This window comes from Rhinolophus hipposideros (genome assembly GCF_964194185.1).
Source record: "Rhinolophus hipposideros genome assembly, chromosome: 8".
NCBI classification, from domain to species: domain Eukaryota; kingdom Metazoa; phylum Chordata; class Mammalia; order Chiroptera; family Rhinolophidae; genus Rhinolophus; species Rhinolophus hipposideros.
In genome coordinates this window covers 65,201,179-65,217,315 of record NC_138054.1, presented here as the reverse complement: position 1 = coordinate 65,217,315, position 16,137 = coordinate 65,201,179, and the positions used below count along the sequence as shown (strand labels likewise).

At 50.9% G+C, this 16,137-nt stretch overlaps 1 protein-coding gene across 2 annotated transcripts in view; it reads left to right on the top strand.

Annotated features, from left to right (window-relative positions):
- Window positions 1-16,137, top strand: part of SZT2 (SZT2 subunit of KICSTOR complex) — a 49,431-nt gene that overhangs the window by 10,051 nt on the left and 23,243 nt on the right. The window contains exons 5-25 of one of the 2 annotated variants that reach the window (XM_081055256.1): window positions 3,803-3,934; window positions 4,679-4,820; window positions 5,235-5,341; window positions 8,978-9,188; window positions 9,382-9,552; window positions 9,994-10,228; window positions 10,409-10,538; window positions 11,322-11,464; window positions 11,723-11,875; window positions 12,018-12,132; window positions 12,311-12,528; window positions 12,629-12,844; window positions 13,240-13,318; window positions 13,561-13,655; window positions 13,924-14,092; window positions 14,276-14,390; window positions 14,503-14,616; window positions 14,840-15,004; window positions 15,174-15,265; window positions 15,503-15,626; window positions 15,732-15,911. In XM_081055256.1, coding sequence (XP_080911382.1) covers window positions 3,803-3,934; window positions 4,679-4,820; window positions 5,235-5,341; window positions 8,978-9,188; window positions 9,382-9,552; window positions 9,994-10,228; window positions 10,409-10,538; window positions 11,322-11,464; window positions 11,723-11,875; window positions 12,018-12,132; window positions 12,311-12,528; window positions 12,629-12,844; window positions 13,240-13,318; window positions 13,561-13,655; window positions 13,924-14,092; window positions 14,276-14,390; window positions 14,503-14,616; window positions 14,840-15,004; window positions 15,174-15,265; window positions 15,503-15,626; window positions 15,732-15,911 — 3,106 coding nt within the window. Of the gene's footprint in view, window positions 1-3,802; window positions 3,935-4,678; window positions 4,821-5,234; window positions 5,342-8,977; window positions 9,189-9,381; window positions 9,553-9,993; window positions 10,229-10,408; window positions 10,539-11,321; window positions 11,465-11,722; window positions 11,876-12,017; window positions 12,133-12,310; window positions 12,529-12,628; window positions 12,845-13,239; window positions 13,319-13,560; window positions 13,656-13,923; window positions 14,093-14,275; window positions 14,391-14,502; window positions 14,617-14,833; window positions 15,005-15,173; window positions 15,266-15,502; window positions 15,627-15,731; window positions 15,912-16,137 lie in introns of both variants that reach the window. The other variant, XM_081055255.1, reaches the window with a different exon arrangement.

Genomic DNA, 16,137 nt, shown 5'->3' with positions numbered 1-16,137 from the left:
ATATGCTTTAGGTTAGCATTGATTGGACAAATGTCTCTCTTCCTCCTATAAGTTTCTTGTTCTGGCCACTGGATGTCTACTTTCTCTGTTTCTCCCCTCCTCCATCAGAAGGTTTATTGGTGTCCTATCTCCTGGTTCTACCTCCAGAAGATGGTCTCTGGGAATAGTTTTATGATTTTAAAGTATAACAAATACCCAGAACCATAATTTCTTCCCAGGACAGAGGTGGGTCATTTTCTCTGAGGGCCCTGTGAAGTGTCAGGCATAATGGTGACCGTACAGATAATACAGGGCTTATCTAACACCCAAGCTGGCTATCAGAAGACACTCCTTTTGGAAAATGGCCAAGTCTGTTACTGGAATATCTGTTATTGGCTTAGCTAAGCCTGGCCCAGTTTCCCCTCACAAGCTCTTAGTCACCCTCAACTCATTGGTAGGGCCTTAACCCTGAAACTGTCCCTGATGGCTACATTGTCACCTTGGCTATCAAACTGACTTTGAGAAACAGGGATGCAAGGAAAAGCATCTGAGGGTCTGAAAGACACAACAAGGCAACTCTGGATCCCAGCCCTCTGCTCTGGATTAAAGTGCTCTTCTAGTGCAGCTGGGAGGACTGCCGGCTGTGGGCTCCGTCCCGAGACCAGGCTTTGTAGGTGCTGACAGCCAAGGCAGAGAAAGCATGATGTTAGGTTATCACTCAACACTTGGTTTGGTTTGGCAAACACTTACTGGAGCCTGATCTATGCCAGGCCTGGGCTAGATCCTGGAGACACAAACGATTCGGACACTGTCCCTATACTGATGGGAGGAGTTGAGAGTTTAATGGGGGGGGGGACTGATACTGAAGGAGGTAATTTCAGTTAAACATGATAAGGGCGCTGATAACTTAATGACTCAGGTGCTGTGGGAGCACCGAGAGGGCGGAGCCAAGCCTGGGGCAGAGACAGGGAAGACTTTGTGACAAAGGGGGTTTGAACTATGTCTTGAAGGAAGAATTGAGGATAATCATTCAAAGACAGGGAAACGGACTTTCCAGAAAGAGGGGCTGGCAAATCCAAAGACAGCTGTGAAACTGCTCAGTCACAAGTATTCTAGGGAACCGCATGTTATTCAGTTTGACACAGTCAAGTTTGAATGTGGTGGGGTGGGGGGAGTGATAAAGAGGAGACTGGAGAGGTAAGTGGGGGCAGGATTATGAAAGGCCTTGAATGTCATGGCTGAGAACTTGTGCTCTATTCCGTCAGGGAGTTGAGTGTGGTGGTGCAGAGCTCTGGATCTGGAATCACAGTGTCTGTATTTATCGCTTACTGGCTGTGTGCCCCTATGCAATTTATTTAATGTCTTTATAGGGCTGTGCTTTTCTCCAAAATGGGGATATTAACAGTACCAGTATTATATGGTGATTGGGTTAATACATGTCAAGCACTTAAAACAGTGCCTACCACATAGAAAACAATGCAAATGTTAGCTGTGAGAACTATTAGCCATAGGTAGCAGGGAAACCTTTGAAGGTTTTAAGCGGATGGTAACAGGATCAGAATTGTACATTAGGAAGCTCACACTTGTTTGTGGCCTTTGAGGGCAATAGATTAGGGGATAAATTCTGGATTAGGGAGAACAGAAGATTACAGCATGGGAGAGGAGATGAAGTCTGAATAAGGACAGCAGCTGTGGAGGGAAGAGGACTTAGTTAAGCCCCCAGGGCCACTTGTCAGCCCTGAGCCAGCTTCCTCGCTCTCTCTATAGCTCCCTCAAGATGTATCTTCCTGCTCTTTAAAAGCAGGAATATATATATATATTTAACTGTTTTCTTCTTTTTTAAAAAAGAAAAGAACAGTTAAATCATATTTATAACACATGTCCATTGAAGGAGATTTGAAAATACAGAAAAGAAAAAAAAGGCTCACCCATAATATACGTACGATCCAGAAATAACTACTATTCACATTTTATGGAATTTCCTTCTCGTCTTTGAGTCTGTGTTCAGCCTCCCTCACCACCATCGCTCATCCAAAGAGAGGAGAAATATCAAACTCATTCCAGACCCAGTTTTACTTCCTGTTTTTTAAATGTATAATATGGGTGTTTTTCATGTCACTAGATATTCTTTGAAAGCATGACTTTTAATGGCTGCTTGACTTTATCGCATTTTATTATTATGTTTTTAGCCAAACCCTTATTGTTAAACCCTTGGATTGACCAAATTTCACTCTTCTAAACAATACAGCTATAAAGTAAACAGAAATAGTCTCAGAGAGATAGAAGAAAAACTGATGGTTGCTAGCAGGGCGGGGGGTGGGGAAGAGGGAGAAGGGGAAGGGATTAGACAGCGTAAATTGGTAACCACAATATTGCCACGGGGATATGAAAGACAGTTGGGAGAATATAATCAACAATGTTATAAAGATTTTGTTGGGTATCCGATGGGCACATGTCTTATTAGGGAGACCACTTCATGGACGGTGTAGATGTTTGACCACTGCACTGTACACCTGAAGCTGAAGCTGAATAATACTGTATGTCAACTGTAATATATATAGCCACAGGATATGGAGTATAGCGTAGGGAATAGAGTCAATGGAATTGTAATAGATATATATGATGTCAGAGGGGCAATAGATGGGGGGAGGGGAGTTATGAGGGGTGAAATGTCTATTGCATTGTTTTGTACACCTGAAACTAATAAAAAAAACAAAGCAATACAGCTATGACGTCTTTCTCTTTTTATAGCCTCAGTCCCTACTATTCCTCTGATTCTGTCTTGCTTCTCAGGGTCCAGCCTGTAGAGTGGTACAGAGACCCCCACCCCTCGTCTGCCTGTGCTCACCCCTCCCCTAGTTCTGAATAGGGAGTGAAGAAGTAGCGTTGCACAGGAGGTGGGGGTTAGAGAGAAGTGGACATGTGAGACAGGTTGTGCGAGTCTGATAGGGAGAGAGAGGAGAGATCCCGAGGGTCACCACAAGGGCCACCAGGCCTGTATAACATTGTTAGGATGGGGGCACTTATTTATGGTGGAAGTAGAAGGAAAGGAATCCCATGGAGAGAGAATGAATATATTAGAGACAAAAGGTCCAAGACTAGAAGGAGAGATTCGCTTTAGGGAAAAAGAGGAGGATGAGGAATCTTTTCTTCGGAGCCTCAGAGGAGGTACAAGAACACAGATTTAAATATCTAGCAAACACTGAGGGTGTTTTCTGTGGGTTGGAGAGTAGTATACCCGCAGGGTTAGGGTTAGCGGGGAGTTCCTGTTGACTGGTTTCCTTTCTCTGTGAAGAGGAGGGGGAGTTATCACTGAGAGTAAAGGGAAGGAAGGAGTATTCACTGGAGGAATAAGAGGGTTTTGAGCTTAAAAAAGAGAAAAGTTCCAGACAGCCTCGGAGTGCAGTGCTCAAAAATCAACAAGAGAACGAAAAAGGCTTTGCCGAGCTGAGGTAGGGCAGCTTCTAGACAACTGGTAGCCTAAGATGGAAGGAGCTGGAGGACGTTATGGCGCCCCCATGTGGGCACCTGGGGAACCCAGTGTGGAGGACCATAAACCGAGGAAGATTGTGAACCCAGATTAGGGTGACTGATGACCTGGGGTCCCTGAGCAGGGATACGGTGGACCTGTGCTGAGGACTGATGGAGTAGATGATCTGAGGAGGGAGGAACTGGCTATGGAATTGGCCAGCCTCAGGTCCTGCATGGGTAGGAAGTGAGAATCACCTAGAGGGAGCTGTGGAGAATAAACAGGGAGACCAGAAGGGTACTGCCCTGTGTCGCCCTGACCCTCATGTCTTGCTCTTTCCCTTGTACTTCTCAGGTGCTGGTCCAGGGCTGCCTTTTGGACCCTTCCCAGCGGGAAGTGTTCCTGCAGCAGGTATATGAGCAGCTCTGTCTCTTTGAAGATAAGGTGGCCACCATGCTGCAGCAGCAGTCTGACCCCCAGAGCCAGGTATGTGGGAGAGAAAGAGGGTAGAGACCACTTAGAAAGAGGAGCTTTTAAGGGACAGAGGGAGAGAGGAGGGACAAGACTAATACAGAGGGAAAAGTGGTAAAAGGGCAGGAAAAAGAGCTAAGAGCCAGAGGAGGCAGAGTGAGCCAGGGGTAGAAATGCTAGTTGGGGGAGGGTTCGGATACTCTCCTCAAGATACAGAGTCTTGCTGGGAGAAGATGTGAAGGCCATTTGCATGTGGTTATTTTAGTCCTGCGTCTTCTCCCCCAATGGAGCTGGCAAGGTGATCATGGGTGGTTTTGATCTCTAGTCAGTATTTTATACAATCAGGGATAAAGCTGCTTGGATTCACTAGGATACACTCTGTCATACTTTTCGATACTCTGGAAGTAGCCAGCAAGTGGCAGCTCTATATGTCTGCAGACATAATTTCATTGATGTGTAAAATACATCATAATGGCAATGGAAAAATCTGGAAAAGGGGCCCTATTGACAAAAGGTAGGGAAGCCCTGCTCCAGTACAATCTAGTCTGGTACCAGACTTCCTGCCTGTCGGAGGGTCAGTGTCTGAACACACACTGGGGGATGGAGCACAGGCAGGGTTCGGCTGCGTAGTCAGGGGGCTGGGGCCCTCACAGGATTAGGCCTTTCTGGCCTTGGCATTGCTAGGCTATGAATTCCTGCTTTGCTGTGGATTGGGCAATGCCATCTGTCCCATTCTGTCTTTTCTGTAACTTGTGCCAGGCAGAGGATCAATCCCCAGACTTGGGGGAGCCTCCAGGCCGGAAAGTGGGAGTCTCCATGGTGACAGCTGATCTTGGGCTGGTCAGTATGATTCGTCAGGGCATCTTGGCGCTGCAGTTGCTCCCCTCAAACTCTAGTGCAGGTCAGTAGAAGGACTGTTGGTGGGATTGGGGAAATAGGAGGACCCGGGGGTGAGGGGGTTGTTGTGGGGCCATTATCAGCAACGATAGAGGCTCCAGGGGGTCAGTGGTCCCCAGAGAAGAGGATCTGTTTCCTTGTTTGTAAGAGGTAAGTGTGTATCTCAAGTACCCCCAGCTCTGACAACCATCAAGAGCCCTAGTGGGAAGGAGTAGAGCTCTAAGGCCATCACTTAGGAGGAGATGGATCCAGCCCGCAAGAGGAAGAAGCAGGAGGGAAGGGAGAGGAGAGGTACTTGAGGCTTATAAAGCACCTTGGTGGGCAGACACTGAGGTCTTCGGGGCCCCCTAACTGAGTGCCTCCCTGTGCTTTGACTGGTCAGTGTCCCTGGGTGTGAGTCTGATGTTTCCTGCTCCAGGTATCATTGTGATCACGGATGGGGTGACCAGTGTCCCTGATGTTGCTGTCTGTGAGACACTGCTGAACCAGCTTCGCAGTGGCACTGTGGCTTGTTCCTTTGTGCAGGTGAGGACTTTCTAGGAAGGGGAAGAGGGAAGTGCGGCATCTCACAAGGTGGGTAGGGCTAGTTATTTTCTTGAGGCAATGATTTCCCAGGTAAAACCAATAGCAGAATTATATGTATGTGGTGGGGAGAGGTGTCATGTCTAGAATAGGGTAGGTGGCAGTGAGAAGACAGCACTCTCGTCTTTGTCCTTTCCTTACGAGGTGGGAGACAGCATGTTATAGTAAAAAGAATGCAGAATTGGAAATCTGGCAGTCAGTTCCAATCCCACCTCCCTCGTTAGATTAGTTATTAATGTTTCGTTTGTAAACCCAGTTCAAACTAGCTTATGCAAAGGAGGGAAGTGGCATATTCAGGGAACCACAGCCAATTTGGAGTGATGGACTACAGGGTAGGAGGCAAAGAGCTGTGGGAAACAAGGCTGGCCATAGGCCAGAGCATGAAAAGCTGGTTCTGCTCTATTAAGGAGTTGCAGCATAATTCTGTGGGTGATGAGGATAAATAGAAGGAAAGTCTCTAGTTGGGTTTATGTTTTATAAAGGCCACTCTTGATGCTGAGTAAAGGCAGGAATGAAGGCAAGGAGGTTATTAATTGCCGTGGTCAGGTGAGAGGATTAGTGCTTAAATTAGGGGACTTAGGGTAAAAGAGAAGGGGCTAGGATTGAGAAAATGAAGAGGTAGAGTCAACATGACTTATGATTAGCAAGGTGTGAGGGGTGAGGAAGAAAGAAGAGTTAAGGATGTGTCCAGGTTTCTGACCTCAGTGCTGACTGAGTAGCTGGCAGAGCAAACAGGAAGAGAAGCACTTGGGATGAGCGTAGCAAGGACCCGATGACGAATCTAGGTGTATGCGTGTTGTGGTTGATGGGTCAACAGGATAGCAGTTAAGAACATCGCCTTTGGAGTCAGGCTTGCCTGGCCTGAATCCTGGCTCCAGCTCATTAGCTGTGTGACACGGCACATCACTTCACTTCTTGGTTGGATTCATATGTAGATGGAGATTGTGGTAGTACCTACCTTACTAGGTGAGAGGATGCATTTAAAGTGCTTAACGCAGTGCATAATTACTTGATAAATGGCTGCTGTTCATAGCAGTTAGCAGTTGGATATGCAGAGCTGATACTCAGGAGACAGCATAGTTGAGAGAGAGTTAGGATTTGTCAGCCTACAGATGGTAAATGAGAAGAGATGAGGGTCGCAGAAGAACCCTGGGGAACACTAATGTTTAAAGGTCTCCTAGGAAGAGGGCCCAGCTTAGAATGAAGGGAAATAATCAGACAAGAACCAAGAGATTCTGGTGTCAGAGAATTCAGAGTTTTGGGAAGAAAGGAGTAGTTAACGGTGTGAGATCTAGCAGAAGGATTATGTAAAATGAGGAATGAAAAGTGCCCTTTGGATTTGGTGATTAGGAGGTCACGGGGATCATTTTCAGGCCATGTTAGTGAAGAGGTGGTGAGGGGAATGATTGCAATGGACTGACGAGTGGATAGACGAGAAGGAAGTAGAGAGAAGTGTTGACACAAGGAATTTGGCTGTTCAGATCAAGTAGGGAGCGAGAGAGAATGGTAGCCAAAGGGAAATAGAAGGAGAGGGGTGTTTTTCTGTTTTGTTTCTTAAGCTGGAGACAGACTTAAGCATGGTTTTAAGGAGCCATGGTGAAGCAGAGTTTGAAAATAGGGGAGAGAAAAGGAAGCCTGATGAAATAAAGTCCCTAAATTAACAGGAGGACGTTGGCTTAAGAAACAGATTGGGGGACTCTTTGGAACAGGATAGTGTCACATCTTTCTTTGAGACAAGAAGGATAGAAGTGAAGAGGTAGACACATTCTACCAAGGGCCTGTGATTTCTCTTTGAAGGAAAAGGTAAGGATGAGCCCTGTAAGGGAGGCAGGACAGAGTTGGGACGACGGCACAGGATTGAGGATAGATAGCATTGAAGGATGAGTTGGGTTGGGTGGCGTCTGTTTGGATGCAGTACCAACGTACCCAACTGTGCAGTTTTCTCTATTTGGGGTCCAGTGGGATCTCATTGGGAGCCAGGTGTAAAGGTTGTCATCCTAGTTGGGGTTTTGATGTGGAAGCAGGGAAAAGTGAAGAGGGTCAGGGAGTTGAGAATGATGTTTATGAAGTTGCTGGAATACAGGGTCCAGGCTGGGTTGAGAAAGGACAGTGAGGAGACTGCTGGTAGATTTGGAGAGAGCGGAGGTTGAAGGCCTGGCAGTCTTACTAAGGTCAGGAGCAGCAAGAGAAGGAGGATGGAAAGAACCTAAAGCGATAAGATTGTATGTAATCAGTGGGATGTGGCCATTGAAATTGCAAAGGTAAAGTATAGCAGTCCCCCCTTATCTGCAGGGATACGTTCCAAGATCCCCAATGGATGACTGAAACCGTAGACAGTACTGAACCCTATATGTACTATTTTTTTCTGTACATACACATATATATCTTTTCACTTAAAGGAAGCTCTTTACAGCTTCTCTTGGACATGTCCGAATTGCCAGCATCACTACTCTCGCACTTTGGGGCCATTATTAAATAAAATAAGGGTTACTCGAACCAAGCACTGTGATACTGTGACAATCGATCTGATAACCAAGACAGCTACTAAGTGACTCATGGGTGGAGTATATGCAGCGTGGAGACACTGGACAAAGGGATGATTCACGTCCTGGGCGGGATGGAGCAGGATGATGCCCATATTTCATCACTCTACTCAGAATGGCACGCAATTTAAAACTTCAGAATTATTTATTTCTGGAATATCCCATTTAATATTTTCGGGCCATGATTGATCATGGGTAACTGAAACCATGGAAAGTAAAACCACGGACAAGGGGAATACTATAGTTCCAGGTAGAGCCAAGGGCCAGCATGTAGCCAGCAGGCAGGTGAGTGGAATAGAGCAAGTTTCTGGAGATGAGGGTTAAGGAACCAGAGAATTGAATGAATCATCTAGAATAGGTCTGCAAACATTTTCTGTAAAGGGCCAGCTAGAGAGTTTTTTAAGCTTTGTGGGCCATATGGTTGTCACAGCTACTCAGCTCTGCTCTTGTAGTGTGAAAGCAGCCATAGATAATATGAAAATAAATGGGCATGGCTGTGTTCCAATAAAACTTTATTTATAAAAATAGCTGATGGGCTAAATTTGGCCTACAGGTTATACATAGTTTACCAATCTCTGATCTGCAGCTTGGTGTTCAAAATATGGTCCAAAGACCAGCATTAGCATCACCAGGGCACTTGTTAGAAATGCAGAATCTCAGGCCCCACCCAAGGCCTACTGCATTTTAACAAAATCCCCGGGTATTTTGTATTCACCCTAAATTTGAGAAGCACTTTGTTAGAGAGACACTGAAGTCTGTCAGGATGATGACAGGAAGCCAGTGAACCAGTTGCCAAAATCTTTTGAACGGGAACAAGCTGGTGTTTGATGGTGAGGAAGAAGGATGTGACCAGATGGCACAGGCTTCAGACAGAAGAGGTAGGGAAGGAAAGTTGCAGAGCAGTGGTCTGTCCTGGGAGAACGCTGGCCCACTTCCCACTCTGTGGTCCAGGAGCTACCCAGTCTCTTCCTCTCTTTGTACTCCCTTCTCCCGTGCCACTTTGGGAGTGAGGTCTCCAATTGCTCACTTTCTCCAGGTGGGAGGAGTTTACTCTTATGACTGCAGTTTTGGCCACGTGCCCAATGTGGAATTGATGAAGTTCATCGCAATGGCAACATTTGGCTCCTACCTGTCCACTTGTCCCGAGCCCGAGCCAGGCAACCTGGGTCTGACCGTCTACCACCGGGCATTTCTCCTCTACTCCTTCCTGCGCAGTGGGGAAGCCTTGAACCCTGAATATTATTGTGGTGAGAGGCAGACTGGGGTGGTTGTGGGAACTGGGCAGTGTAGCATGGGCTAGGATTTGGGTCCCGGGGGGGACTGAAAGTATAACGGGCTGACACTCTGGCACTGTTCTGTCCCCATGATTTCAGTGTAGCCCCTCCCCCTGTGTCTCTGTCAGCTAACAGATAACCGTGTCCCCTCCCCCACCCTCACTAGGCTCTCAGCACCGCCTGTTTAATGAGCACCTGGTCTCCGCCAGCAGCAACCCTGCCTTGGCTCTGCGACGGAAGAAGCACACTGAGAAGGAGGTGCCAGCCGACTTGGTCAGCACCGTGTCTGTGCGGCTTCGAGAGGGCTACAGCGTCCGAGAGGTCACACTGGCCAAAGGTAAGGGTCACTAGGCCCTGCTATATCCCACGGGTCTCTTAGACTTTGCGTGTGGACACACGCAGTGGAACAAAGCAGAGGACACACACGCAAGTGTCACAGTGAAAGATTCGCCTTGTCATTTGAAACAAGTAGGTTCTGAGTTGCCTTCAGGGCTTAGCTTTCTTAGCATTTAGCCGTTGGATTCCATCTCCTTTTGCCCAAAGTGAGTTCCCTGAGGGTGCTGTGGGGTCCTGAACTACTTGGCTTTGTTTCAGATTACTGCAAAATTCTGTTTTGTGTCAGTTGGCAGGCTGTGGGCCTGAAATCTATGGAACCATGCTTGGAACCTTTGGCCAGGCTAGAGTTCCATGAGGTAGGTGGGGGATTCGGATAGGACTCAGTCCCAGGCCCGGAGTCCTCTGCCTGTTTCCCTAACTAGCCCTCCTGCTTCCCCTGAAGGAGGGTCCCAGCTGGAGGTGAAGCTGGTACTGCTGTGGAAACACAACATGCGTATCGAATATGTGGCTGTGGCACCCTGGCCCCTGGAGCCGGAAGGCCCTCGAGGAACTCGGGTGGAAGTGACGATGGAAGGGGGCTATGACATTCTGCATGATGTGTCCTGTGCACTAAGGCAACCCATTCGCTCGTTGTATCGTACACACGTTATCCGGCGGTTCTGGAACACATTGCAGAGGTGAGTGAGGTCACCGCTCAGTAGTGATGCCCCATTTATTGTGTGAAGGGACAGATGTGTGAAGCTGAGAGCTGGAGAGAGTCACTCTGAGGACCAGGCTTGTGTCCAGGGTCTCCTGTCCCCTTGGGGCTTGTACCCACCAGAGTCAGGTGTGGCTCAGGGTTTGGCTCTGTCCTACAGTATTAACCAGACGGACCAGATGCTAGCCCACCTTCAGTCCTTCTCTTCAGTCCCAGAACATTTCACGCTTCCGGATAGCACCAAGAGCGGGGTGCCACTCTTCTACATCCCTCCTGGCTCCACCACCCCGGTGAGTGGCTCTGACGCTCGTTATCCGCATTTCATGCCCACCCAGACTTGGACTGACATGGCACTGGAGCCCAGAACCACCACCTTTTTCCTTCCCACTCAAGTCTGAGGCACCTGAATTAGAACTCTTGAGCTCCGAGAGCAATTCCCCACCCCTTCCGAGCCCCCGGGGGAAGAGAAGGATCTGTAGAGAGAGGCTGTGGCTGTGCTCAGCAGACCGCAGGGGTCAGAGGTAAAGACTTGCAGAATGTAGGTGGTATCCCAGCCTCCTGCAAGACCCTTCACCCCCTCTCCCATGGCATACTCTGGCCTCCACCCTCTCCACACCTTCACCCATTTCCCACCAGTGCCAACCACTATGAGCTGTGCACTTCCTGGAAACCGTAGCTTCCTTTGTCCTGTGCTTTCTTCACACTTGGCCCCCGCCTGTCAGCCTCGCATTGCCAGGCAGGGAGCTTATGCTGATGAGCAGTGGCCTCATCTGAGGTCCTGCCATCACTCTGCAGCTTACTTCTAAAGTCCGTGATAGAAGCGTGGCAAGTCCCATCTTTTGCTTGGATTCAGCTTTAAAAGGCCACACTGTCTGTTCCTGGGCTCATTTACCCTAATCTAGCTTTAGTATTGGAGACAGTTTTGGCCTCTGTCCCAGGCTGGGCTGTGAGTGCCTTTAGCTTTAAACCCCTGCCATCTCTGATCCCCGATCCCTGTGGTTCTGTGTGCTGTTTGGAGGTGATACCCTGGTTCTCCACAAATGCTCCTATAGGGCTGTACTTCCTGTCCCCAGGTGCTCTCTCTTCAACACAGTGGGTCTGACTCATCCCATGCCCAGTTTGCTGCCTACTGGAAGCCAGTGCTGTCCATGGATGCGAATTCATGGCAGCGTTGGCTACACATGCATCGCCTCGTGCTAATCCTGGAGCACGACACGTGGGTATCGTGGGTATCCTTCGCGGGCCCTAGTTGCGATGGAGGAGCAGGGGTGAGGCGGCAGGGGTTGATAGGAAAGGGGAGCAACAGATGAGCCCTTACCAACCTTGGCCAAGAAAATCTGTGACCCTTCCCTAGTCTTCCTGCTCATCAACCCCCATATCCTCAGACAGGGCCTAGAAGAGAGGTAGCAATCTGTTCTATCCGCCCAAGATTGGGGCTGGGAGGTCTGACCTCGACGTGCACCCCTCTTCCCAGACCAATCCCCAAGCACTTGCACACCCCGGGTAGCAATGGGCGCTACAGCACCGTCCAGTGCAGGATCTCACACTCCTCGCTGACCTCTCTGCTTCGGGACTGGAGCAGCTTCGTGCTAGTGGAGGGCTATTCCTATGTGAAGCTGCTGTCCAGGTGGGCAAAGTGCTGTCCCCTCACTCCTTTCCTGCCACCTCATCCTATGTCTCCTCCTCTAACCTCAGACCTCGTCCCTACTTGCTCCTAAACTCACTGACTCGCAACCTAGGCCCGCTCGCTGACTCCCGTTTCTCCTCAGTGCCCCAAACCAGCCCCCGTCCTCCTTCTACATGGTCCGCATCATCTCCAAGGCCCCGTGCATGGTTCTTCGCCTGGGGTTCCCCATTGGCACGCCAGCACAGGCTCGGCACAAGGTGAGCGGGGCCCTGACTGACTCCTAGCCCAGGGAGCCTGGAGTATAGATTGGCTCCCCCCAAACCCACAGGCCAGTAGAGAGAGGAGCTCCCAGATTAAGAAACTTTGTATGTGGGCCCGTTCTTCCAGATCTGTAGGAGATAGGAGTTGAAGGGTCTGATCACATTTTCCCCTCAGATTGTGTCGGACTTGCGGGAAGAGATTCTGCGGCTGCGTTTCCCCCACCGAGTACAAAGCAAGGAGCTAACACCCAAAGTGAAACGAAAAGGGCTAGGGGGTGTTGGTGGGGGCAACTCTCCCTCCAAGTCCCCCCCCATGCTGGGGCCACAACAGGCCCTGTCTGACCGGCCCTGCCTTGTGGTCCTACATAAGCCATTGGACAAGCTACTCATCAGGTGGGTACAGAGGGTGGGGTTGGGGCTGGGAGCACGTGGGAGGCCTGTGGCTTAGCTGGGTTTGAGTATCAATCAACTGGGAGTCGCTCCTGTTTCCCAGGTATGAGAAGCTGCCCCTGGACTACCGGGCACCTTTCTTGCTTGTACTGGAGCCACCAGGGCCCCTGCCCTTGGTATCAGGCCGCTCAGCCTCTTCTAGCCTGGCGTCGCTGTCCCGCTACCTCTACCATCAGCGCTGGCTCTGGAGTGTCCCATCAGGACTGGCGCCTGCACTGCCACTCAGCGCTATTGCCCAGCTGCTCTCCATCCTCACTGAGTACGTCCCCTGAGCCCACCAGGCAACCTGGGGCAGGAAGAGAACTAGTGTAGATTCTGGGTTTGGACACTGGCAGAAAGCCCAAGCCAGACACGGCCCCTCTCTAAGCCCCAGTCTGTGTGCTGCTGTTGTTATGCAAAGTGTCCAGAACAGAGCAGCACATGGCACCACCGTCCCCTCCTCGTCTTCCTTACTCTACTTATTTTGGCCTCTGGTCCTAATTGGACCTGTTATACCCGAGGGACCGATAGTCTGAGCAGGGCCACCAGGGCACCTGTCTGCCTGGATGGCTGCTGGAAGGTGGGTACAGAAGTGGCGTGGAGGGCGGGGGTGTGTACTCTCAGTGTCTCTCCCTCACTTCATTCTGCCCCTCCCCCACCTTTATGGGGCTCCAGAGTCCGACTCTCTGAAGGGTTCCACTTCGCCTGCAGCGGGGAAGGAATCATCAACATGGTACTGGAACTTCCAATTCAGGTAAGTGCCGTCCCTCATGACACCTCCTACCAAGGTCCATCATCCCAGGGACACTTGCCTCTGAGGTGGGTGGGGACTACTGGAAACTGCCTCACAGGGTCCCTGTGGCCACAGGACCCAAGGCCTGAGGCCCGTCCCAGGACGGTGTGGCGAGGGGACTAAAGTTCTGAGGGCCAGAGCTGGGCAGGGCCAGATCTCCTTCTGGGCTGGGGTTTGCCTACGATCTCCTGCTCTCCCTTCAGAACGAGCCTCCAGGGCAGGCTGCCGTGGAAGAGAGGCACACGTGCGTTGTGCAGTACGTCCTCTTCCCCCCACACTCCACCTCCACCAAGGACAGGTGAGCTCTGGCCCCTCTCGGACAGCCATCTCTCTGCTTGTTCACCCTTCTCCCTGCTTCTCCTCTGAAGTTGTGTCTCCCATACCCAAGGGAGTGGCAGGGCCATTGTTTTCAGATGCTTCAGGCAGGCACAGGTCTAGAAAGGCCACGTGCAGCTTGTGGCTGTCCTTTGTGTCCACCACCTTCCTGCTTCCTTGGACTGAGTCCTGCCATGTGGTTGTGGATTGGACTCTCCTCTCTCCCAGGCTCAGCGCCGTTCCTCCTTTAGCTTCTCAACAGATGATGACAACGACGTGGAGGTGGAGGCCCTGGAGGGAGACTCGGAGCTCAACCTGGTCACCGAGGTGTGGGTAGAGCCGCAGTATGGGCGAGTAGGACCAGGGCCCGAGAGCTGGAAGCACCTCCAGGACTTGACATACTCTGAGATCCCTCGAGCTGTGAGTGACCTCAGAAGTCCCCCACCCCTTACCAGGTTGGGTGCCATCCCTTGGGGAGTACCACAGCCTGTGGGCTGCCGTATCCCTCTGAATATCTGGTTGTGTGGGCTTCCTTGAGAGCCAGAGGCCAAGGTCTCTGGGCTCGGAAGGGCTGACCCTTGACTTTTGCTGTTCCTCCCTTAGCTTCACCCTCGGGATGCTGCCTGCATAGGCTCCCTCCTGAGCTTTGAATACCTGATACAGCTGTGCCAAAGCAAAGAATGGGGTCCCCTGTCCCCAGACCCGAGAGTCTCTGATGGTCAGTGGGGAAATGTTCTCTGGGGTGGAGCAGGCGAGTGGGTGGGGAGAAGGCAGCCACAGACCGAAAAGTGGTCTCGCCGTGTTTCCTGTCTTCCTTCTCTCCCTCCTAGGATTAGACCAGGGAGGAGACACCTGTGTCCATGAGATCCCTTTCCGTTTTGACCTAATGGGACTGTTGCCTCAGTGCCAGCAGCTCCAGATGTTCTTCCTTCTGCTTTCCAGAGGTGGGTGAACTTTGTACCCACTTGCCCCACAGCTAGAGGGCCAGTGGGCCCAGGCATATTAGAGCGTCAAGAGCAGATGAGTCAGCTCACCAGCAGAGGAGTGATGGGGGTGGAGGAGGCTTGCAGGCTGAAGGAGGGAGGGGCTGTGCTGTCAGGGCTGAGCCAGGCACTGGGCAGCAGGAGGCTCTCGGTGCTGAGCGGAGTGTGTGTCGGGCAGAGCCAGAGGGCGCCCCTGTCGCCGAGGGGCCCTGTCCCGCCAACGACATGGTGCTGTGCCTGCTGCACAGCTGCCTGGGGCAGGAGTTGAGTGACCGGGAGATCCCGCTGAGCACAGCCGACCAGGCCACCTTCTTGAGTGAGGTGCTGCGGCGTACCTACCACAGTCCAGGTGAGCGCCCATCTCTTTTCCTAACACCAGATTCTAGCCCAGCCCCTTTTCACCCCCTCCCCACAGGGTGGTTTCTGTCTTTGGGTTTTGGTCTCCCTCTCTCTTCACCTCAGAGCCCTGCCTCTCTGCTGGCCCTGCCCTCTTCCACCCATCTGTACCCACATTGTAGGTCCAGGGAGGCCACCAGAGGAGGTCCATGGGATCCTGAAGGATCAGTCAGTCAGCACTCAGGCGACTGAAGACTCGGCTCTTCCTACCTTGGTCAGCACTGATTCATCTCCTTGAGTCCTTTTTCATACTGACCTCCGTCCATCATCACATACTCGTACCCCAGCTTTCCATCACAGGATACTAAAGGCCATCTGCCAAAGACAGAATACTGTTGTTCCCCTTTGCTCTGGATCTTGCAAACTATATACCCTCTAGGGTGGAGGAAGGGAGCAGGGGTTGGACGGTCCTATATAGATTGATTGCTCTAATTGTGCGTCTCTCTTACAGAGTGCAGGCCCTCCTGAAACTCTCAAGCCTCTCATCTCGGGCCAGCCAATTCAGTGGCGCTGCTATGCAAGGCTTATGACCCCCCAGCATGTGTTTCTGACTTTCCTCCCCGCTACCTTCTCAGGTACCAACCACAGACCTTCTTCATTAGTCCTTCAGATACGCACCCCTGAGCTCCCTCACTGGGTCACCAGGCAGCTCTGATTTATGTCTTTCTTTTTCTCTTCAGATGTCCAGCATCTGGCTGTCTATGGCCTGGAGGGACCCTCTCAAGAGGGACCTTCTCAAGAGGGGCCAAAGCCTAAGTTTGGAGATTGGAGTGGGGTCTCCAGCCAGAAAGATCTGGGAGGAACTGGGGTCAGGGCTACAAAGGCCCAGGTCCCCATCCTCAATGTCACCCCAGCCGGTGGTAAGGCTGCTGATTCTTTTCTTTTCTTTTATTTTATTGGGGGAATGTTGGAGAACAGTGTGTTTCTCCAGGGCCCAATCAACTCCAAGTCGTTGTCCTTCAATCTAGTTGTAGAGGGCGCAGCTCAGCTCCAAGTCGAATCGCCGTTTTTAATCTTTAGTTGCAGGGGTGCAACCCACCATCCCATGTGGGAATTGAACCGGCAGCCTTGTTGAGAGCTCACACT